The following is a 25,462-nucleotide window of genomic DNA, read 5'->3' as shown; positions in this document are numbered from 1 at the left end:
ATTACTTTTTATTTTTCTTTGATAAAAATCGTTTAACCTGCCATGGGAAGGTGTCTGAGTTACATTTTAAAACTTATTTTTTTCAACAGCTTGTCACAGCACCTGGCACATAGTGTGTTCCTAATAAATCTTGCTGCATTTTCAAAATTGATCATCTCTTTCTCTTACCTAACGCTCTTAAGCCTCCCGTGGTAGTTCTTTTGTCTCTAATTATGAAAATAACACATGCTCATTATATAAAATGCAGAAAAATATAAAGCAGAAAATTAAAATCACTCATAATCCCATGTCTCAGAAGAACTCTGTTCACTTTTTGTGTATTGGTATAGTAGGTATTTAAGTACAGTAAGCATCTTTTCCTTGGGTTAATGGTTCTACTGGATGGAAGGGCAAGTTTTAAAATCTAGGACGGAAGCCTTTGCCAACCCCCATTGGTCTGAGTTGCTTCTGAGCTCACACAACAGCCTTCCCCTCTTGAAGCTTTTTATCACATTATGCAATACAGACCTTCAACAGATGGTGAATTTGGTGAGCGTCTCCATTGTGTCTCACTTGACTTAGTCTTCAGAGCCCAGCATGGTGTTTCAGTGAGTGTTAGTTGAATGCATGAGTCACTGAGAAAGGTGGCACGAACCCGGTTTTCCCTGCCTCTGTGTTGACCTCATGTGCTCTAGTTATACCTTCACTCCCCTAGTGCCATGTTGTGGAACATGCATTGCCATCAGTGAAACCACGAAATGATCTTTGTTTTCCATGAGCTGCTTTCTGATGGTAAGGCGTCAGGCCTCTGGAATGTGGCTTGCCTTGGTGTGTGGTGGGTACTTGTAATCCTTTGGTCACCATATTCTTTTTAAATAAATTAATTACTTTCTATTATGTGATGGATTGTTTTATGTTTTAGATGGCTCCCTCTAAATGTTGCAGCACAGGGACTATTAGAGCTAGCTGCCACCACCTTGAGTTTTTTCAGAAGAGGCTTCTTATTAAAAAATACGTAATTTTAATGTTTGTGCAAGGTACTTGTTCCCGTCACCAGTGCCTCAAGATGGAATTAGAAGACTAAAAAGATAAAGTGCTTTATCCATTTAATAAGCATCTACCTCATTTATTCTCATAGTTTCCCCCACACTTGCTATTTCACTGTGAAATAAAGAGAATAAAGGGTTCATAGGAATATCATTCCTTAACAATAGTGCCTTTAGTCAACTTAAAATCGCTACATTCTCTGGAGTCTCAGTCCCCTAACAGTTCTTGGCCAGCTCCTCAGAGCTAGCTCCTTCTACAGGAGACTGCTTTAGGCAGAACTTCTGGTTCATTGTGAACAGAGGGAGGAGATGATTTCCAAACCCTTGAAAATGGGAATGTATTTCATTTTGAATAACTTTAGGGAAAGAAGGCATTGATGTGGAAAGTAGGGGCTTTGGAGTCAAGCAGACCGGGTTTGAATTCTGCCTCTTCCGCCTTGGTTATGGGATCTTGAGTTTAATAGTTGACTGTAGCCTTGCAAACCCTACTTTTCTCATCTATAATATGAGGGTAATGATAGAACCCTACCCCTTATAGTGATTGTGAGAATTAAAGGAGACAATTTAGGCAGGCATTTAGCAGAGTTTATTTAAGAGTTAGCTATAAATAAATGCAAGTTCTTGTTATAATAATAACTATTATTATTAGGGCTGCTATAGCATCCATCTTTAGTCTCATGTGACCATGTAATAGGCTTGAGTAATAGAAATGGGTCTGATTTTAAAACCTAGGCCCTTTGTAGCCAACTGCTCTGCATTTCTAAAGCTCTTTACAGTTTGTGAAGTACATTCACATTTGTAATCTCATTGACTCTTCCTGTTTTGAGATCCTGTGACTCCCACGGTCCCTCAGCTCTAGTGCAGGAGGAGGAAGGAGGACAGGACACTGGGCTGGGTCTGAAGGGGAGGTTGGAGGGGTGGGCGGAGGGGTGGGCGCTCTAGGAAGCCTGCCCTTGGTGTCATTTTAACTCTTTGACTGCCTGACAAGGTCAAACACTTGCTGTTTAGACACGTCTTTGCTAGTCATTGGGATGATTATTTCCAGGCTGAAAAACATGCATGGGTGTGAGTGTGTGCATGTGTGTGTGTACATATGAGAGAGAGGAGTGAGAACATTGCATAAGAGAATACTTTTTTATTATTTGCTTTATAACATAGAGACAAGACTCAGTAAAAAACATCAATGGATCTAATATTGGATGCTGGCTTATAAAAGATGTGGAATTTCTCTAAAAATGTTTTTAAACTGATTTTATGTATTTCCTTACTGTAGTTTTGATCTTTTTTCCCCTCGCCTTAGAATGATAAAATTACAGTGTTAAAGATGGAACCATTTGATTGCTCAAGTCCCTCCATCTCCATCCACCACCAGGAAACAGATCCATAGAGGAGAGGAAAGAGGGCTGGATGGAAGAAACTAACATTTGTTGAGTTCCTACCTTGTATCTGGTAGTCATCTAAGTCATTTATGCATTCATTTTGTAGTTCAACAGATTTTTTTTTTTTTTTTGGAGAATCTTCTGTGTACCAGGCACAGTGCTGGCCATTGTGTATAGAGCAGACATTATTATAGCTGCCCTCATGGAGCTCAGAGGCTAGTGGGGAAGGATGCGTTAAGGATGTACATCAATAAATACGTAATATCAAATTATTAAATGCTGTGAAGAAAATGAACAGGATAAATGTGAGAATAACTGTGGACGGGCTTCTTTCTGTAGGATTATCAAGTGAAGGCTTCTCTGAAGAGGTGTCTATCACCTAGCCTTCCACCTACGGAGCCACACTGGCCAGGGCTGGAGGGAATGTTTTTTAAAAAGAAGTCATAATTTATGGAAGTTTGCTGATTAGTGCTGGAGTCCCAGAGGGGAGTGAAAGTTTCTGGAGGGAGGAGGGGTAGGTGCATGGGAGGGATTGGCAGTGTTTATGATGGTTAGGGCAAAAGTGGAAGACCAGAGACCCTTGAACTTCAGTGCAGATGTCTGAAGTAAACAGATGTACTACATAATAGAATTAGCCCCCATCGTCTCTGAGAAGCCAGCCCGTGGTTCCAGTGCTACCGGCCTAAATCTTCTTCAGGGAGTGTGGCAGCTTCCCATGCAGCGTTCCCCAGGGTCTCAAGGAGCGAGACCGCCGTTTTCAGGGAGGGCAGCTGATGCCAAGATCTAATGGTGACTTTTCTGGTTTTTTAATTTCTCTTTATTGTTGAAAGTATTACAGGTGTCCCTCTTTTCCCCCATGATCCCCTCTGCCCCTAGGCCTTCCCATACTTATGGTGACTTTTCCAAGGTCACACTGAGTAAGTAGCAAAGCAGGTCTCCTGCCGCCAAACAGTGGGTCTGCTCACCATGCAAGTTTTTTTGTTTTAGTTGTAGCGCTCATTTACCTTGCTGCTGGCAGAGTTGGGTCATTAGACCGTTAGAAAGTGAAAATTAAAGGAAAAAAACCTTAACACTAGACAGTGTTTCCACTTTGGGACCTTTCCAGGCTCATAAGCAGGTCTGTGCAAAAAGGATGAGAAATGGCTGTGCTGCACACAGGCCCTGGAGAGTGGTAGTTGTGGCCCATAGGGCCTGTATGACCACAACTGTGTGCTTCACCCTCATGCATGTGCTCTGTCCACAGGGTCATGTAGGCACAACAGCCACCAAGAAGATCGATGTCTACCTCCCACTACACTCAAGCCAGGACAGACTGCTGCCAATGACCGTGGTGACAATGGCCAGCGCCAGGGTGCAGGACCTGATCGGGCTCATCTGTTGGCAGTACACAAGCGAAGGACGGGAGCCGAAACTCAAGTAATGCTTCCTCTTTTTTGGCTGCTCTAGTTCCTGGCTGTCTCCTGGCCACCCATACTGCATTTTGGGCCCAGTTTTTCTAGGCATTGGCCTGGGAACCAGACGTCCACACTAATGCAGGTCAGGTTGCTCACCAGATCTTGAGCCTGTGTGTCTCAGGCTTATCTCAGAGAATCTGCTTGTAAATAAACAGATCAGTTTGTGAATCCAGATACAAGGAAATGCATTTTAGCAGTTTCAAACCCCTCCTTAACTCTTGCTGATAAAAGTGGCATGGGAGTTAGTGGGAGGGAACTAATGTTTATTGAGCACCTATTGTGAGTTGGGCACCATGCTGGGCATTTCCTACCTGATTTCTCAGTGAATTCTCCCAGCTCCCTGTGAGGTGACCATTATGATCTCATTCTGCAGAGGAGAATTGTTACTTGATGCAGGTTACACCACTGGGAGATGGCAGAGTCAGGATTTGATTCCTGGTCTGTTTGATGCTAAGGTTTTTGCATTATTTCCTTTGGTTTGAATTAGTTTTTTTTGTTGCCAGTCAGTGGCTCAATTTTTCTCTCAATCACTCCACTCTATTCCTCATTAAACAATTATAATGTAGTGCTTCAAAGTAGAGTCTCTGTGCTTGTACATCATAACTTGAACTTGAAAGGGCTTTGCTGCATTGCTTCTCACCTACTTAAATTTCTTACCTGACAGGCATCCTCTTCTAGTTTTATGTGCTCATCCCAGCAGTGGTTTGGGAATCAACAAATGTAGTGGATGTCATCATTTTGGAAATGCATTCTCATTCAGACTTTCTCTTCTCATGTTTTTAGGGTTAGAATAGTCTAGTTTGCTGTCAGTTATCATTGTTGTTTTTTCCCCTTTAGCTACATTACTATATTTGCATTTAAAATTGTTCTTTCAAGTTCTTATTGACATAACCCTTCACTTTGCCTGAATTAATTTTGGATATAAAGATAATTTTTATTGCTCCTGTGGCAATTGAAGGCCTTTTTAACCAAGATACCACCTAGGCTCAGAAAAGGGTTGAATTAGCAGTTCTGCTCAAGACTAAGCTGTGGTTGTCCCTTTTCAGCATGAAGTGGGAACAGAAAAACAGGAAAGGGAGTCACAGTGCTAGTGACTTCGTATATGTTGTCTAAGTGAATCGTGAAACATTGCTTAGTGCAGGAACTGAAGCTGAGAGAGACAAAGGAACTTGCCCAGGGAACTTTCTTTATTGCAGTACTATTAGCACCCCCTTCTCTGCACTAGTCTAGTCTAATGTATCTTTGTTCAGCCTTTTACCTTTGCCTTTTTGGTTTAGGTATGATGAATAATTTTGTGAGGTTTTTTGTTTGTTCGTTTTTTGACCCAGTCTAAGTCAGCGTCTTTTCATAGGGAAGTTTATTACTAGCATTTATTGTAGCCAATGATATGTTGGTTTCATGTCAGTCAGCTTGTTTTAAGCTTTGTTTTTTATGCTTTTTTTTCTTTTTAATTTCAGTTTGTTTGTAATTTTGAGGCTGGTTACCTATAAGATTTTAAAACATTGTTAATAGACTTCGTTTTTTACAGTAGTTTTATGTTTACAGAAAAATTGCACAGGAAGTATAGCGTTCCTCCGCCTCTCCTGCCTGCCTGTTGTTTTTCCTTTTCATTAACATTTTATATATATTAGTGTGGTGCATTTGGTGCAATCAGTGAACCAATATTGATATTGATACATTTATTACTAGTCAGTCATTTGCATTAAGAGTACACTTTTTGTATTGTACAGTTCTAAAGACTGTGTCCTGTAGAATGGCTTCACTGACCTAATAATGCTCCATCTCTTTATCCAGCTCCCCTCACCTTTTTACTGTTCCTATAGTTTTGCATTTTCCAGAATGTCAGCTAGTAGAATCATACCATTTGTAGCCTTTTCAAACTGGCTTCTTTCACTAAGCAATATGCATTTAAGGTTCCTTCGTGTCTTTTCATGGCTTCATAGCTCTTTTGTTTATATTGCTGAATAATATTCCATTGCATGGATGTACCACAGTTCATTTTTCCATCCACCTTTTGAAGGACAGCTTGATTGCTTCCAGTTTGTTGGAACTGTTAATAAAGCTGCTATAAATGTCCATGTGCAGGTTTTTGTGTAGATACAAGTTTCCCATTCACTTTACCAATACCCAGGAGCACAATTGCTGGATTGTATGATGAGCCTATGTTTAGCTTTCTGAGAAACTGCCAAACTGTCTTCCCAAGTAGTACACCATTTGGCATTCCCATCAGCAGCGCACGCGAGTTCCTGCTTCACATCCTCACCAGTAGTTAGTTTTGTAAATGCTTTGGGTTTTAGCTATTCTAGTAGGTGTGCAGTGGTATCTCGTTGTTGTTCTCATTTGCAGTTCCCTAATGAGATGATCTTGAGCATCTTTTCATATGCTTGACACCTCGTGTTTATTTGCTGTTTATAGCACATCTCCATTCAGGCTAGCCACATTTCAAGTGCTCAGTGGCCACATGTTAGAAAGTGTAGCTCTGAGATATACAAAGACATGGTGTAACCATTCAGTGGGGTTCACTACAGATCCGCTTCATTCTAATGTAACCTCAGCTATCTAGAGCCCTTGGGAAACTTGGTGGTTTTGTAGGTGGTTGAGGGTTTATTGCATTCAGCATCAAACTTTCTTAATTTTAATAGTTTTTCATAAAAGCCCTCTAAAATGTGTTAACATTTCCTCTGCCTTCTTAATCAGCATATAACATAGTGTTGAGTATGGGATCCCAAGTCATAGTCTGGACTTGAATTTTGGAGTTAATGCCCATCAGGGTGATTTTGGATGAATCACTCCAGCCCCATGTACTCCAGTTTTCTTGTGTAAAGTGAAAACAGAAACTTCCTAATAGGGCAGTTATGAAATAAAATAAGAAAATACATGCAAGTGCTCAGTAAATGTTCACTTCTGTTGCTGCTAAATACTATAACCAGCTACTGTACAATCAAAACCAATAATAGTTCAGCAACAGCAGCACAGCTTAGCCTTTTCCTGATGACTTGAGTCATCATGCTTTGCGGTGAAAGTAAATAGGAATGTTTGACCTTACATGTTTTCTGACTTTGCAATTAGAATTGTTTATTACCCCCCCCCCCCTTTTTGCCTGCCTGCCTGCCTGCCTGCCTGCCTCTGTCTACTCTTCTCCCATTTCTAGGTTTTTCCTTCTAATTTATATTTCTTAGGGTCATCATTGAGAACCATCTACTTAAATACTACAGCCTAACCCCATTCCGACCTCCAGCTATGCTCCCACGCACCCTGCACATCACACTCTTTAACTGGCCGCTTCTTGACCCCCATACCATGCCTGCTTTTGCTGTTCCCTTAGTCAGAAATGTCTTTCTCACTATTTTCGTGATATCCTGCTTAACCTCAAGGCTTAACTCCTCAGTCATTCCTTCATTCAGCACATATTTACAGAGTTCCAGGTTCTAGGTATTGAGGATAAAATGGACAACAGAGAGATGTGATTATCCCCCACAAAAAATGTATAGTTTCGTGGGGGGGGAGAAGAAATGATCAAATGTATTAGCACTTTGAACTGGCTTATTTCACTTATCATTCGTACACAATAAATATTTATTGAGTGTTTGCTATATACCAGGCACTTTGCTGAGTATACAGTGGTGAGTGGAACCAGATGTGGGCTCTCTATCACAAATTCCACAGTCTAGTGAGGGAAATGGGCAGAAAATTCAAATAATTGAACCAAAAATGTTTGCTTAAAAACTGAGCTAATCTCCCTGAAGGAAAGGAATGCTGTTTATGAGAATCTAGCCTGGGAGTTGAGTCAGGGAGAAATTCCCCAAGAAAGTGATACCAGAGGCATTTGGGGGTATGCTGGCAGATGGAACCACATGGCAGTGATGCTGTGGCAGGAGGAGGCGTGTCATGGTCAGGGAACTAAAGAAGCCAGTGTGGCCAGAGCACAAAGAATGGGGGAGAAAATGGAGTGGAATGAGACTGAGAGGTGGGCAGGAGCCACAGCAGAGATTGAGAGAAATGGACAGATTCTGGAAATATTTAAGAGGTAAAAATTCACATGACTTAGGAACGAATTAGATATGCGAAGTGTGGGAGAGGAGAGGTATCAAAGATTTCTGATTTGCACAACTTTTTATGTTGTGCCCTTCACTGAGATAGGGAGCATTGGAAGACCAGATTTTGTTTGTTTTGGGGTGTGTGAAGGTGAGGAAGATGGGCAGCCAGAGTTTGGCTTCTGCCTATTAAGTTGAGATGGCTTTGCTGTATCATAGTCATTTATATTGCATGCTTGGAGTTTAGAGAAGAGAGATGTGAGCTAGAAATGTGAATTTAGGAGTCATCCACATAGAGATATTAATAGAAGCCCCCAGCATGAATGAATGAAAAGAGATAAAGGCCTCAGACTGGACACTGAAAAACTGTGAATGGTGGTGCTGAAATGGGGTGTCCTAGAGAAAAAACAAGTTCAGAATGGGGTGAATAAAGAGTTTGATTTTGAATGTAAGGAAGGCTGAGATTATTTGAGAGATGGATCCAAGTGAAAAAGTCTGTGAGCAGTAGGATAGATAAAGTTTAGAGCCTGGACCATATCTGTTTTATTTGCTTGTATCCCCAGTCCGTAACACAGTGCTTATGTTAATACCTAGCAAGTGCTCAGCAAGTAATTGTGGAACAAATAAGAGAACATAGGAGCATTCAACGGTCTGGACTGAAATTCTCCACCCTTGCTGTGCCCAGGAGGCCTTTCTGTAGGTGTCTGCTAGGATAAATTTCTGACTGTACACAGACTTATTCATTAAAAATCGCTGAGTTATGTGTTCACAACTTGGTCATATATTTATTTAAGTGACAGATGAAGGTTTGGAGGGAGTTATTGCAAATACTTTGTTTATTGAGCTGGACAGAAAGATTGCCATTATCAATATTTCCCACATGCCAGAGTCACCACACTACTAGGTAATAAATTGATAAATATGAACACACTGGGCTGCCCACTATGTGTCATGCTCCATGTGGGAACTTTAAGTGTATTATTTTATTCCTTAAAACAGCTTTATAAGTCATAGGTAGTGACAGTAGAGAAACTGAGGCTCAAGAAGTTAAGTAACTAGTCAAGAGCATATGTTTAGCAAGTGGCAGAGTCAGGATTTGAACCCAGGTCTGACTCCATTTCCTGTGCTCTTAACTACCATGCTATACACAGAAATGAGTCTCTTCTCTAGGTGATGGCACCAGGGCCATTAGAGCCATTTGAGATTTTCCTTCCCTCCCTTTCCTGTTAGTCTTTTTATGTGTATATAATTGAACATTCTACATAGTTGTAATAATTTCAGTGGTTTTTCCTCCATAAAAAAAGTGACATGCCAGTACTCACATCTTGATGAACTGTAAAAATGCCTCTTTCATTCTTACTCCTTACTGAGCCTTCTCCACTTGTCTTGAATTTCAGTCCCTGATACATGTGCATTGCTTAGAAAGCCCCATTTGGTTAACAGTATCAGTGTGATAAGCAAGAGAAAGAAAGAAAAGCTTTTATTACTCTTCCTCTTGTCATTAAAACACACATCATTAATAATATCCTTTGCCCTGGCTGGTGTGGCTTGGTTGGTTGGAGTGTTTTCCCCGTACACCAAAAGGTTGCAGGTTTGATTTCTGGGCAGGGCACATACCTAGGTTGTGGGTTCAATTTCCAGGTGGGGCAGGTACAGGAGTCAACCGATCGATGTTTCTCTCTCACGTCGACGTTTCTCTCTCTCTTTCTTCCTTTCTCTCTCAGATCAATTTTAAAAATATATATCCTCATGTGAGGATAAAAAATAACAATACCCTTTATTTGTGTGTGTTTTTATGGGTACAATGATTCAGTCTACACGTTCATATATTCATTCATTCAACAAATATTTGTTAAGTGCCTTCTAAGTGCCAGCCATACTCTTCAGTGAGGATGTGAGAAAATAGAATCCTGCTCTTTAGGAGAACATAGGTGCATAGCTAAGGAAAGGAGCATGTGATAGGGTTATATGTGGAAATACCAACCAAGTTCTGTGATACCACAGAGGATTCAGTGCAAGCTTTTTCTAGATGAGAAAACGGAGCTCAGAGAGATTTGGTCACACTGCTGGTTAATGGTTGAGTTAGCATTAAAACCAGATCTGACTGCAAAGCCTCTCTTCATTCCACCAAACTATGTCATAGGAGGCGCCCCTGTTTTCACTGTTTTATAAGTTCCAGATGTCTATATTTGGGGAATTCCTGAGTCAGGGACCACAGCTGCCCCTTTTTTCTCTCCCCACTTCAAAATCCCACCAGTTTCTGATTTGATCAAAGAGTAATGGAACAGAAGCAAGGAGACCTAAGTTCTTTAGAACTGGCTTTGCCATTTAACTGGGTGATCGTGGGCATGTTGTTCCTCTTTTCTAGGCATCTATTTCCCATCTGTAAAAGCAAGGAGGTTGGAATAAATCTCTCTAAGGTTCTAACTTTCTATAATGTGTCGTGGTTTCCTCCTTTTCAGAGTATGTAGCATTTCCATAGGAACACACCATGGCTTTGGCAGAGAGATAGGTGGGGGTCAAGAGTGAGGGTTCTTGCTTACCTGGGTTTGAATCTCAGCTCTGTCACTTACATGCTGTTTAATCTTGAGCAAACTGCTTAACCTCATTGAGCTTCGGTTTTCTAATTTGTAAAATAGGCATAATAACGTGACTAAGCTGATACAAAGAATCAGTGAGCTTATGTGTCTAAACCATTTGCACAGTGTCTGGCACATAGCTCTCAATGAATGTAGCTAATGATACTAATGGTTATTGTACTAATTTGGAGTCTTGAAGCAGTTTTAGAAGTCAAAATACCACAGTAGCTTCTTTTATTAATCATTCCTGTATAAAGGTATAAAGGAACTAATTTGTCCATGCACAGAACTTTAGTCATTTCTTTCTTAGGCATTCAGTTAAGAGGTTTTAGGGGTTGGAGCACTGTTTGCTGCTAAAGTTTACTGATGGCCCAGAAAAGACTTCCCTTATTTGGTATAGTATAGAATGAATCATTCATTCTTTTCCTTGCTGTGTTCCCAGTGCTCAGGAGGCAGCAGCACTGGGGAGGCACTATGCCAATGATTTTTGGATGAGTAAACGATTTCACACTTTGTGTTAGGACTGGGGAGAAGCACAGCACTTGGCAGTGAGTCTTTGGGCTCTCAGATCTTAGCCTGTGACATTTGTCGAGTTTGTTTTAAGGGGATTTGGGGGCATCCCATGACAATCAAAGCAGAATTCTTCTGATACCAATGTTGGCTTTCCGCTTTGATCAATAGGCTTATTATTTGGCCTTGAAACCTCTGCGATGCTGGGGAGTCACAGACATTCTTCAGGATGATTTACATGGCAGTAAATAATCTGTGCTGTCCATTGCTTGCTTCATCAGTGTCTGCCCTGGTCAGAATACCTCGGAGACTCAGCGGCCCCAAGGCTGGGGCACGGTGGACATGTTAACTCCTGCTACAGATGTGTGCACATAGAATATGTCACTCAGTTTCATTGTTGCTTTCTGGCTCTATTATGCATCCACAATTTATCTTTAAGGATTGACATAACTGTCAAAGTTATTTTCCATCTGACTTTATTATAGTTACCATACCATTTATTTTTTTTTTACCTCTGTTCTATGCTCAGCACTGTATATTATCTCACCTAATCTTTGCAACCACCCCTGAGTTAGGTGATTATACCCTTCCCTTTTTATAGAAGTAGAAATTGAAAACTCAAAGTGAAGCTTATTCTCTGAAATCACATAGCCCATGTGTGATGGAGCTAGGGTTGAACTCAAGTCTTTGTGCACACAAAGCTCTTAGGTACTATACCATGACATTTTCTTCATCTAAACAGCTTTCTTCTTCTTCTACAAGTGTTTTGTGTTTAAGTTAGTAACGTCTTGCAAAGATCTATAAGTTTCCCATACCATTCAGAGATGAATTTTAAATTTCTTAACAGCATTGCAAATACATGAAATTTATAGTGACAAACATGGCCAGATTACTTTCTTGTTATCCATCCATTTAGCAGATTTACAGTTCCCATTAATTTTAATCTGTCCTTATTACCTGTTTTATATAATAAATATCTCTTAATCGTGACAGACTGAGTATAGATCACCTGAAGTAGGCTCTCTCTCAGTAAGCAGAATTGCAGCAAAAGATTTGTGAATTAATTGGGAAAATTGCAAATCAGGTAGTCAGTGAAATAATTCATTGTCACATCCAATCAATAAACTTTGTAAATCAACTCATTTAATTCAAAAAATGATCTATATAGATCAAGCAACCAATTAAACAATTAGCATACACTTTGCAATTAATTAATTTAAGCATCAATCATATAATTAAAACTCCAAATTTAAGCTGCAGAATTTAGAATCCCACCACCTTGCAAACTATCAGGTTCATGCTTCTGAATACTAGCAGATTTGCAGTCTCACAATTCAGCTTTGGAGCAGGGTATCTAAAGTATTTTGAGTTGATTTCAGTTTTAAATTGTCTTTCTGATGATAGTTTCCTACCCTTTTCCAGCAAACTGACTTTTTACTTCCCCAAAGAAGAAAGAGGTGCATGTTGCTGTAAACTGGTCGAGGCTGCAGCCTGGGCATTCTTATGGGGCCTTTTAGGGAAGTGAGAAGAGTCCATAAGCAGTTGATCAGGATAAATCAGCTCATTTGCTTTACTCTCTTAAGTATCCTTGGTTTCTGGAATCAGATCCTGCCAAGTGAGGCTGATTTTCTTCAGAGAAAGGAGAACTGTATTGATTGTCTTTGTTACCCTGAGTATTTCTCCTGACCTAGAGCAGATATTTTCTTAATCCTGACCATAAATCTAAGTCCACTGACTTCCCCTGAATATTTTTTCTCCTTTATAGTTTTACGTATCTCTTTTATGATATTTATTTTATTTCATTTATATTATAGCTAATATAGTGCTTACTTTTCCCCCCTGCTAATTGTAATCTACCTTGAGGACTGTTACTAAATCTCATCATTGATCTAAGGGGTTATGTGTCTTATTTACAACAGGTGCTCAGTAAATATTTGTTGGAAGAATAGGCAAGTATAAAGGCTCTTGTTTCACATTGCCCCCCCCCTTGCACTGCCTTGTATTTTCTCCTTATCAAATGAAGTAGAATTTTGGGGATCTGACTGTATCTGCAGGCTTTGGGGTAAGGAACAGCAGTGTCCCAAGTTTGCTTGCTATACATCAGAGCCTCTGGTCCCTGAGTTCCTTTCTCACCTTAGTAAGTCACTCACCTTTTTGGTTTTCCTTTCAGCGACAATGTCAGTGCCTACTGCCTGCATATTGCTGAGGATGACGGGGAGGTTGACACAGATTTCCCCCCACTGGATTCCAACGAGCCCATTCATAAGTTTGGCTTCAGTACTTTGGCCCTGGTTGAAAAGTATTCATCTCCTGGTCTGACATCCAAAGAGTCACTCTTTGTTCGAATGTGAGTATTGCCTCTGTTACTTATCTCAGTATCTCATTTCTACCTTCGTTGTAATTTTGAATTTGATTTTGTTCATTAAATGAATATTTATTTGGAGAGTCCACATGTAATGATTACTTCCAGAGAGATGTGGGGGACAACATTCACATTCTATTTTATGCCTCTGCACCTACATTAAATACAGACTGCTTTGTGTAGCAAATTGTATTAGGTCCATCTCTGAATGTCCTATCCATGAACCAGGCCTCTAGACATATTGGGGCACTTTGGAGTCTGTGAAGCAAAAATTCTCTTCCAAGAATCCAAACTAAATGTGCATCACGGCCACTTCTCTTTTGTGACTTAACATACTTCTTTTTCTCTCCAACTCTGTTCAGATCCAATTTGATTTTTCCTTTTGGTTGCCTGCCTTTAGACCGACAGAGGTTCCTAACCTTGCCTGTGCCTTTGGCATAAAGCATATAAAAGCCCTTCTCGGAAAAGTGTTTGTAAATGCAGAAAATAAAATTCACAGGACTACAAAAGGATTTGTTATATTTAAAGTTATCAGATTATTAAATTTGTGATAGAGTAATATGCATGGCTTTATTAATACATTGAATAACAAGATCCAGTGTCAGGTCTGACAGTAACTCCTGAAATTTGGTTTCAAAGGTGTGATTGAGTGTAAGTGATATTGGAGACATCTGCACCAACTGGAATGTGCTATCACTTTATCTATGGTTTCTGTTCATGACGAGTCACTAGTACTGCTACTACCACTGTGATTTGTTGACTATAATTCAAGGGAATGCTAAATATTGGAAGTTAGTGAAAACAAGAATGTAATTTTTATCCATTCAAGTCTACAGAGCACTTGAGTTTCACCCACAGGTCCCCCTTTTTAGGAGAAAACTGGCAGTGTTTTCTCAGCACAGCTTAAGCTTTTCTAACCAAGGTGGCTACATTCCCTCGTCTGGCCATCTCCTGGGAACAATAGCGATCCCTTTGGCACCCCCTGCTGTTAGTAACCAGCAAATTCACTCTTTAAAAGATTGCTTTAGAGGACTTTTCTACCTGTCTCCTTAAAACATATTGCCTTTGTTTCAGATTTTTACTAAAAATAGGATTATGCTAGCTATGATATATGAGTATTTTGGGTGTTTTTACCTTTGACCAGAAAATGGATACCTGAGTACCTATGGGTGAGCTGGGTGTGACTCTTCAAGCTTTTATAATTGCCATTTTATTTCTACTATGAATTCATGTTTAGTATATATAACAGCAAACATGTTCCTTCTTTTTACTTTTCAGAGGCACTGAAACAACTTTAAAGAATATTTAAAGTAATTTAAAATCTACCTGATGATTCCTTCATCCTAATGCAGCTACTTTCATTTTTATATAATCATTTCCATGTGTATACATACAGCATTTCAGTTTTAGCATATATATATTGTGCTATATATATATATATATATATATATATATATATATATTTTAAATATATATATATATATTTTAAATATATATATCTTTATTGATTTCAGAGAGAGGGAGGGAGGGAGAGAGAGAGAGAGAGAAAGAGAGAGAGAGAAACATCAGTGTGAGAGATATACATCATATTGTGTTACCTGCTTTTTTTGGATTTTGCGTTCTGAGCACGTTTAAGGTAGTCTAAGCTAAGCTCTGATGTTTGGTAGATTAGGTGGCGTTAAATGCATTTTCGGCCCTGGCTGAGTAACTGAGTTGGTTAGAGCATCGTCCCGCTAAACCAAGGTTGTGCGTTCTATCTCCAGTCAGGGCACATATAAGAGGCAACCAATGAATGCATAAACAAGTGAAACAGCCTGGCCGGTGTGGCTTAGCAGTTGTGCACTGGCCTAGGATCCAGGAGATTGCGGTTCAATTCGGGGTCAGGGCACATGCCCAGGTTGCAGGCTCGATCCCCAGTCGGGGGCTGTGCAAGAGGCAGCCGATCAGTGACTCTCTCTTCCTCTCCCTTCTTCTCTCTGAAATAAATAAAAATATATTTTAAAAATAAGTGGAACAACAAATCGATGTCTGTCTCATCAATAAATTAAAAAATTAAACATTTAAATGCATTTTCGAATTATGATGTTTGCATAATTATGATGTTTACGAGGGGTTTATAGGAACATAACCCCATCATAAATCAAGGAGCATCGTATGAGCTGCACTTCACAGACAGGTAGTTACTTACGCAAGGTCATCTGGTTTGGTAAGGGACAGTGCTAAAATAGCATGAAGAATAAAAGAAAAAAGATGCCTGTGTTCTTTGTAACCGGGTCTGACAATATGGCTGTACATTTTCCTAAATTTGCTTGCATCATAGAGGACCAACTGTGTGTTGTTTCTTTTTATTCTGTTGTATTAGCAAACATTTTCATTGTCCAGATTGTCCTCGTAGATGGAAATGGAACATATGCAGCCTGTTTAATTTTGTATTTGTAAATCTGACTTGATTCCCTTTTTGGCAACAGCTACTGTCTAGAGAAAAGAAAAGATTTTTCTTTGTCTCTTTAAAGTGGCAGAAATATTGGAGCAAGTAATAAAGATGGAAAGCATTAATTACATACTTCTAAGAATGTAAAGGTCAGACAAGCTAAATGTGTATGTTTTGCTCATTGGAATGCCTGTCTGCTGAAAATGTGCCAGGATTCACTTTGTTCCTCCAATAAAAGCACACATTTCAGATAGCCATCAACTTACTTTGGTATCCAGAAGTTATACCAGATTGTTGCTTTTGTTGCTATATATCTTAAAAGTTTAGGACTCAAATTTCTGACATTAATGTGATTTGTTTCATGATCCACCCCCTTTGGCCATGTTTGGTTACTATGTCTCATTTTGATTTCCTCTGTTCTCCCCTCAGCTTATGTTGGAGTCTGTCAGCTGCTGCTATGTACATGTCAGGGTAGTGACTTGTAATGTTTATTAATACAATGTCAGTCTTGCTGTTGAAAAAACTGTGATGCTTCTCAGAAGGTTGTGATAGAACGAAGCGTTTGATTTCCAGATCCTGTCTGCACTGCATGGCAAATACGTTCTCAGATGTTATGCAGTTCACTGACCTGACAGTTATGGAACCCCGCCTGGGACCCCGTTTCAGCAGGACATATTTGAACAGAAACAGTTTGCAAAACTTTGCACACTTAAACTCCTGCCAAGGCAAACTGTTAGCCACTTGAGTTTGTTATAAATACCCAGCGGCAGTGGTTGGAAGTAGCCCACAGTGTGTTTTATATGCTGAACTGAATGTGAACGTCGTTGTGGTTACATAGAGCAGTAAATAATTGGGTTTGATTAGGGAGAGGGACCTCATTATCCCCCACCTGTGCCCAGCTGGAAGGGGAGGGTCCAAATGAAGCCATTAGCTGTCTCTCTTACTGGCATCTCAAAGAGCTCAAATACATCTGTGTCTTATTTTCTTTTCTGGCACAATCAGTCGAGCAGGCTAAGCAGGCATGACCGGATTTGGCAAGTCCCAAGGACTCTGGCAAAGACACACAAGGAGAAGGCGGAGGGCAGTCATTTTGGCTTCTCACTGCCCATTAGTCTAGCGAGTTATGTTTTTGGAAAATGTCTGTTTTGAAAAAGAGTACTTCATCCAATGTCAAACGTCACATACTCATACAATACGCTTTGATCTTGGAAAAAAAATGTGTCGGTGCAAGGGGAAACAGAATGTGGCATTCGCACTAGTGTAAACTCTCTTTATGGATAAAGTAATACCCAACCGGCTGGCTTTAAAGCAGGCATGGTACGGTTATTGCCAGGCTTTCTCTTGCTCATATAGTTTCATTTTCTACCTTGAAGTGCTAGAAAATGAACAGGCATGGAATTGGGACCAGAACAGGTTGGGAACTAGAGGAGTGTGTCTCCATCACTATTATGAAGTGGTCAGGACTAGAGAATCGAGTACCACTCTTGGTAGCCTTTTCCCACTTCCACAAACTGACACTGGCTCATAAAACCATGACATTCTCCAAGGACTTTTAAAAAGGGACCTTATAAGTCATATGGTTAGTCCAGAATTGGAACATTTATAATCAAACTGAATTTGTTACAGGAAGTTGCACTTTTCCCTAGATTGGTCAGTGGCTCTGATCTCAAGGATATGCTCTCTGGTAGTCTCTTCTTCCCGAGTCCCCAGTACCCCCTTCTGGGCTATAGCGAGGTTTAAAGAGTCTGACTGACCTGGGTCCAAGTCCTGACTCCTCCACTTACTAGCTGTGTAACTCCAGGCAAGTGTCCTAACCTTTCCAAACCTTAATTCCCTCCATTATAAAATGGGATTAGTAACAGTACCTACCTTTTCTGGGAAGATTAAATGAACAAAGTACATGCTCAGTAAATGTTGACCTCTGCCATTGCCTTATCATTATATATCACGTCTTTGTACACGTGAAGAAGAGCCCATAGCCACTGTATTAACTTGCTTGTTAAGCATTTGTTATATAGCTACTTTAGAAGTATTTAGCCCTCACACTAGTCTTACAATCTAAGAGTTATTCTGTTTTATAGATGAGGAAACTGAACATTAGAGAGATTATATCATTTACCCAAGGAAGGAAAGCTGGGACTTCAAAGCAGGCTCTGCTGTAGAGCTTACTTCACTGTCTTCTGGTGTAAACACCATGTTTCTAAGCATAGTGTAGACCTAAATGACAACTGTGTTTTGTGACATCTCCTCTAAGAAGCTTCTCTGACCTCCTTACCTCTGCCTGGCTGGGTTAAGTGCCCCTGTGTGTCAGCAGCACTCTGAGCTGGCCTCCGTCTTTGTGCTTATCACACAGAACTAGAATTCTTGGTTTGCTCCTTCCTCTCTCCCACTGGACTGTGCTACTTGGGTTGGAAACCATATTGTTGATTTCTGAATCCAAAATCGAGTCTTTAACAGATGTGTGACCACAGCTAAATTTCCTAATGCGTCCAGCCTTAGTTTCTATAAAGTGGATATAATAACAGTACCTATTTTAGTGTTGAATTAGTTAATATAGATTTTTAAAGCTAAATATAGCACCTGACACATAGTAAGTGTTCGACAGATAGTAGCTGCTGCTATTATTATAACTGTTGAATGATAATACCTTGTACTTTTCAGATAAAAAAGCTGTTAGTCCCATTGAAGTTCTCTGCAATACCACCATGATTTTTGACTTCCATCATCCCCATCCAAAGCCAGTGAGTTAAGCTGAGGTGGAATATACCTGCTTTTCTTGTTTCCTCCCTCAAAAGGGAAAACCTTGACAGTGGAGCCCAGAGTGCTCTCCTTTGAGCTTCAAGGGGGTTTTGATGCCTGGGCCAGAGAGAGATTGCTTGCTGACAGTGCCCCTGAATACTGCCACCATGCCCAGCAAATTGCACGTTTTAATGGCCCTGTGTTGCCAATTAAAAGCTGTGAGGGTTGCCCTGGCTGGTGTGGCTCAGTTGGTTGGAGCATCGTCTCATACACCAAAAGGTCTCAGGTTTAATTCCCAGTCAGGGCACATACTCAGGTTGTGGGTTCGAGCCATGGTTGGGGCACGTGTGAGAGGCAGCTAATTGATGTTTCTCTCTCCCTCTCCTTTTCTCTCTCTCTAAAATCAACTTTTAAAAAAAAAGCTTTGAGGGTTCATATCCATTCTCCCAAATAAGCAGTCTCTGTTGAGGGGTCAGGGGACGGGGGAGGAGGAGGGCCTCTTCTCTTGGAGTGGTGACATAAGAGATCAACACTTATAAACTCCCTTTACTCTTTGCCAGCCTTAGTGCCAGGTGCTTGGCGTTCATTGACTGTTTCTCCTCCTGACAGTTCTGTTGGGAAATGCCCTCCCCGTTTCATGGGTGCAGCTGAGGTTTCCACGTGTTAAGGCACCATTTCGGCTAGCCATGGAACCAGGATTTGAACCAAAGGGTATTTAACTCCCAGCCCATGTGTTTTCCTCTCCAATATGTTGCCTTCCAACTTGGGTTCTGATTCCAGCTCTCTCCCTATAAACAGAATCTAGGCTTTTTAGATAAAGACCTGCTTTCCCTCTGTGCCCCATCACTTCTAGTTTAGTACTTGGTAGAGAAATGCATGTTGTGTTAGGTTAATGCTGGTATAAACACTTCTCGCTGGTAACTGAGTGGCTTTGCACTGGGACAGAGCTGAATTCCTCAAGTGAGAAATCTCTTTTTAAAATGCCCATATGTTTTTCAGTGGTTACGAGACTTGACAGGACCTAACTTTGAATTGACTGAAGCACTCCTGGCAGCGTTTAGTCAGCTCCCTAAAGTGGTGCTTTATCCTAGACCCAGCGCAGGCAGCCCAAGCGGCTGTGGCAGGGCAGCTGCTTCTCTCTAGGGTACAGTGCCCTAGGGTCCTGCACTGGCAGAAAACAAACCGTCTGCCCACAAGAGGAGCAGGAGGAGGTACAGTTTCTGAGTCAAAGACTCTGAGTTTGTAATCCACCTGTCCATCTGAGGGCTAGTCACGGCCAGCACAGGTCACAACTCAGAGACTGGAATGCAGCGCCAGGAGGAAGGGAGGCAGGACTAGCACCCTACCCCCTACCACTAGCCTTTCCCCCAAGATCATGGTCTTCTTGACCTCAGACCCAGTGGTCAGCATTAAATAAAAGCAGCCTTAAAAGATGTATTTCAATAGACTTTTTAAAAATCGTGGATGTGAAGAAATGAGGCATAAAACGCAGTGTTTGGAAGTCAAGCTGGAAATTGTGGTAGCAAGTCTCCATACCCATTTATTAAATGGGAGCAGAACTTAACAGTTGCACCTAGATGGATTCTGAGAACCACTTACATTCTGGACTCTTGTGTTCTAGAAACATTTTACCCCCTTACGTGCTGTAGTCTTGGAGCAAGATCCAAAGTTGGCCTCCTCCTGGAGGGAGAGAGGTGCGCGGAGGGTGAGACCAACCCGGGGAAACTTTCATTGGGTCCGCTGAGTGCGCAGAGTGTGGGTCGCGGCCTCGTTCTCCCCGAACGTGCGCGTTTTTACCGAAATGGAGCCCCTGAGAAGAGCGCCTCGCGGGCCGCGCGGGCCCCTTCCCGCCCTGTTCGCACCCGCCTCGTGAACCTGGCCGCCCTGGCTCCGGCGCGAGGCTGTGAGGAAGATGGAGAGCCGAGTTACCGCAGAGTGATCACTATCGTTAACATTCACGGGTGGCTCACTTATCATCCCTGACTGCACAGACATGGCAGCGCTCGGAAGGTCCGCAGGTGTAGCGTGGTGATACATATTACATTGTGCCACAATGGATTTATGTATTCTGTAACAAAAGAAAAGCGTAATGAAAAAATACAGAAGGTAATCCTTTATTCCTCCACCACGCAATTTATCAGTAATGCCTGTGGATGATAAGTGCCAGGGATTTCCTCGGCTTGCTTTAACCTTGTCACCCAGCTACGTTTTGGTAAAATGACAGAAAAATACAGACTAGGGATTTTCCTCTGTTCAAAAATCTTTTAAAAGGACACTTTTAATTTATGGAAGTTAGTTCAAACATAAGGCTGCCTTTTGAGCTTTTAGTCTGCCTATGCTGAAAAAGATAAACACATTGGTTTGAAGTAATGCTATCAGCCAGCAGCAGATTAGGAGAGAATGTAAGCGATTTATAAGCAGACTCAAATCGAAACTAGTTCAGGTGGAACCCAGGTGGATGGAAGTTCGGGAGATCTAGCCCAGTGCAGTGTGTGAGTACCCGAGAACTTGTGTTCCCTTTTAGGCCCTACTCATCCATCGCCCAACATATTGTCACAGATGGAGCGCACACTGGCTTCTGAGGAGAGAGCAGAGGAAGCGAGTCTGAGCGCGGATGATTGGCATTCGTTCCAAACACACACTGGCCTGGCGCCAGAGCAAATACCCCCAAGTTTATAAATGCACAAGGCACTTTACATTTCAGTCCTCTTGCCAAAGTATCACTTACTGCATCATTCCCTAAATATAGTTTTTAAAAAAGAGCTATTTCTTATTTTGCTTTGATCAGTAAAATAAACTTTTAAAGATTGTTCTGGGATGGGGTCCAGCTTCTGAGGTAAAGAATGGCCAGGGCTCAGGCATGATTCAGTAACAGAGTGTTCAGGAAAATTAGCTTGACAGTTCTCAGGCCTGCTGTTCGATAGCAAGAACTTGACCAAGTTAAAATGGATGATTGTGCTGGCTAGACCAGCGTCGGCTTTTGCTTTTTAACAAATGGAATGTCAAGGATTAAACAGCAAGCCGTGTGGAGAGGAGGGGTGTGGAGATGTCTTTGTATTAGGGAAGCAAATTGGGTCCTTGGTTTGGAGATCGGCCCCCAGCCCCTGCAGCAAGCCAGCCACCTGGTTGGGTCCAAGCTAGGTTTCAGGCCCCTTCCCAGCCTACCCTACCATTGGGGAAGCTACTATGGCTTAGCTTGGGGCTTGGCTTTTCTTTCATATTTCTTGTCAATATGAAGTTCTGCCATGTTTTTTGGCCATGTTCCCCTTTGAGATTCTTGTGGGGAAGTGGGAATGCGACCAAACTCCTTGTGGCAATTCCCATGTTCCGTAGTTGGAAACTTGGGTCCCATTTGTTACATGAGCTGCTTGGAATTGGCCCATTTTGTTCCAGTGCCCAAGCATAGTGTGTAGTGTTTGTGATGCTTGCGATTGCAATTACCGGTCTTAGTGAAGTTCTGCCTCACCAAGGATGGGCTGTTGGTAGGTACTTGCTTCTTACCAGTGTTTTCCTATCTAGACGAAGCCCTCTTTAAGTTTGATCAGCTAGAGGCTTACAAGCAGTGTTAGTATTTTGCCTTGTAGTTATTTTATGTTTCAGCTAATACTTTGTTTGACCTTTTAAGACTAAGATTAAAATATTCCTACTGAAGTATACGTAGAGTACATATTTTAAAGATACATAAATATAGGGTATTTTTCTTGCTGGCTAGTTAGGAAGAGCCTTTTCTTTTTCTATTCTAAATTGCTTTGGGCTGTCATATGCCCCCACCCCCATACACACAAACACATACATGACACTTTCCTCCAGGGCTCCATGAGCTTTAATATGGTGGTAGTCTCTGCCTGCAGTGACATCTACTGACACAAGCCAAGTTTATCGTTTGTCAATCCTTGCTGCAGGATTCGGCTTGGGAGCTGGTATGAGTGACCCACATAGACCAATTAGATTCAATTTGAGATAAATTAGAAAAACCTTCCATAACTCTGACCTCTCTTTCATTTGGGACTGTTCATACTAGAATGCTTTTCTCTCTCTGTCTCTGACTCTCTCTTATTAGAAGTAGGTTTATTTAACCTGTTTTTAAGTAGTTGGCACTTTGATGTACACTTATTAAAACTTTCTTAAACACAGTGAAAGCTGCAATATCATCCCTCTGGTGGAATGCTGGTGATGATTTAATATTTGTCTTTTCCTACAGAAATGCTGCTCATGGGTTCTCCCTTATTCAGGTGGACAATACAAAGGTCACCATGAAAGAAATCTTGCTAAAGGCAGTGAAGCGAAGAAAAGGATCCCAGAAAATTTCAGGTAGGATAGTTAAATTATACCCTAGCAGTAGGAGCTTAACCCTTAATTAAAAGTGCTTGGCGTTTGCGTATGTGCATTGTGTGTGATGGCTGGTTTCTAGATGTTTTAGATGTCACTGCTAGAAAGTTTGGTTAGCAGGTCTACTGTAAAAAAAGTGATTTTTAAGTTGCCCGTGGGCCTCAGGAAGGTACTGGGTCAGTGGCGTATATGAGAAGAATACCAGTTTTGGAGGCTCTATCATTAATAATTTGTGCTAGATTAAGACAGAGCTAATTGGGCTTACCATTAGTTGGTGTAAAACTGTTTTGAAAACTGAATCAGTCCTAAATTTAAAGCACTTCTTTTAATTTCATGTTTTCATATAATTTTCAGTGGGGGAAACTTTTAATTGCTAGTGTTTGGGGTATGAAATAAGAGGAAAAATGCATTTTTACCAAATGAGGACAACTGTAAAAAAATTTTTTTTAAGATAAATCATTTGATTCACAGTTGTTAATGTCCAACTCCTCAATACCCAACTTAATGCAGAAAATAAGCTTACAGTATTAACTGTGATATTTAAAGGATATGAGAAAAAAATATTACCAATATAGAGAAATAATTATTTTGAAAAATAGCTCAAAGATTTGTAAGGCCACAGACATCTTTAATAGAAATCAACCTATATATGACATGCCAGGGATCTTAGCTTTGTAAATAATGAAACTTCTTCAACACCTTTGGTTTCATCTTTTGGAAAGGAAAAACAGCATTGTTCAGGTGGAAGAGAATAGTTTTGTGTCCTTTTTAAGGGGAGGCATATAATCTGATCCAGATTTAATTAGCTATCTTCAGATGAAAGCTGAAGTTTTAATAAAAGTTAGAAGAGATAACACAGTGAAGGACACGGATGAGCTGTCTCAAGGCCATATTCCAGGGGAACGATAAGAGCTGTAAAAAATGGCAGAGGAGAGCAATTGAATGGAGCAATGAAAATCTGATTCTCATAAAAAAGAGAGAGAGAGCGATGCTGGTAGGGGCGGTTGTAGATGAGACCTGCTAGCGTCTGCAAGCAATTTGGATGCTTGCCAGGAGTCATTGTTCACCCTCGGCTGTGGCGGCTCCGTCCAGATGTGCCAACTGCACGTTTCGGCTTTTGCCAGCTGACTGCGCCGTTTGATAACCAGCTCTCTGGATGCCCATCACTGGCCGCAGAGATAGAATTAAATGATGATGATCTTCCCACAAGTTGGGAGAGGAAACAATGCATATAAATCTTGATTTCATCTCAGCATGAGAAGTCTTTATCCATCATCACTCATAATGAACAAGTCGTTAGTTGGGATGAATGGTGTTCTGGTTTTTCCAAACACCTCTTTTGTTCATTTTTTTGGGTGACTTTTATCCATTGCATGGGGGTCAAACCTCTTTGCATTTAGGGGATGATTGAAGAGGCCTACCCTCTCCTTCCCAGGGGAAAGTAGCTATTTTGGAATTCTAGGTGCCAATCTAATAGCATTTAAACAGCTTCAGACATTTCAAGATGTTTAATAAGCATTCATCTTCCTTTAGGGTCCTTATTTTTTCTCTTGTTTTGTTCTTAATGTTTCTTTGTACATAATAATGCATTTTGTGACAGATCTCTTATAGTCTAAGATAGCATTATTCTGAATTGTTCAAGAGGAGGTAGAACTAACTTTTTAAACCTTCTTAATACAAATTGTGCTGTTGCAGATTTTTTTAGACCATGAAACCTCTGTGAACTTCCTGGGGTACTGCTGAACCAGTGTCTTTCCCTCTGTCCCCAGCCATCTCTGTCCAATTGGATACCTATTTATCTATGTCCATCTCAGCCACGTTTATCATGCACACATTTATTTGTGTTCACCTTTGTATTCACATCCCCGATATTTCCATCAGAGTCTTTGCCATATCCTTGGCTGAGAGTTAGGACTCGTTATCCGAGAAACAGTGATCTGCATTATTTATCCCTTTTCATACTAGGGAAGTTGATTGAGATGGATACATTTACATAAATTACTGTCCATTTTCTTCATCCAAAAAGCTTTTTAAAATAAGAAGCTCTTTCTGTTGCTTTATTAAGTCCAGTCTCATGAAATAGAAGGATCTGCAGTTTGGCAAAGATGTTTAACGTCAGTTTGGGAAAGGCAGGGTGTACTTTGTAGTTTTGAACTTTGTATTGTGGAGTGGACCTGTTTTGGAGGGTTATTAATGAAAAGACGAAAGTCCTCTTGTCATAGAGGCAAACACAAATAAATACATTACTTAGAAAAAAAGTCTGTTAGTGCTCACGGTTTGCTATGAAATACTACTTAGCCATTATGATACATGAACTTAGTCATGAACTTGGTGGCAGATGTCAGGTTAGGGATGCTCATCTGGTACTTCCTAAGTCTCTAGCACAGTGACCTGCTCAGTCTTTGTAAAGAAGTGCCTGGCACACCTACATTAGGGACAGAATTAGAGAGCTCAGCCCTCTCTTCAGACAGCTTTCACCTGTTTGAGTTCAGAAAAACACTGGTCTCTCTGCTACTCTTTTTGAACTTCAGTGAGAAGGGAGAAATACCACTTGAGATTAAACATGTGCCAGGTGGAGTTGAGAGTTCTCAGGCTATTTGTTCTTTAGGGGTTAGTTATA

General features: G+C 40.9%; 1 protein-coding gene across 5 annotated transcripts in view; it reads left to right on the top strand.

The window, feature by feature from the left end:
* The window catches only part of MAPKAP1 (MAPK associated protein 1), a 178,576-nt gene that overhangs the window by 73,437 nt on the left and 79,677 nt on the right, over window positions 1-25,462 (top strand). For all 5 annotated transcript variants that reach the window (XM_016210973.2, XM_016210971.2, XM_016210974.2 and 2 more), the window contains 3 exons: window positions 3,648-3,820; window positions 13,152-13,328; window positions 22,715-22,824. In XM_016210973.2, coding sequence (XP_016066459.1) covers window positions 3,648-3,820; window positions 13,152-13,328; window positions 22,715-22,824 — 460 coding nt within the window. The remainder of the gene's footprint in view (window positions 1-3,647; window positions 3,821-13,151; window positions 13,329-22,714; window positions 22,825-25,462) is intronic.

The sequence above is a fragment of the Miniopterus natalensis genome, chromosome 12 (genome assembly GCF_054644295.1).
Source record: "Miniopterus natalensis isolate mMinNat1 chromosome 12, mMinNat1.hap1, whole genome shotgun sequence".
Taxonomy (NCBI): domain Eukaryota; kingdom Metazoa; phylum Chordata; class Mammalia; order Chiroptera; family Miniopteridae; genus Miniopterus; species Miniopterus natalensis.
Note: the sequence above shows the minus strand (reverse complement) of the source record. Positions and strands in the feature narration are given on the sequence as shown.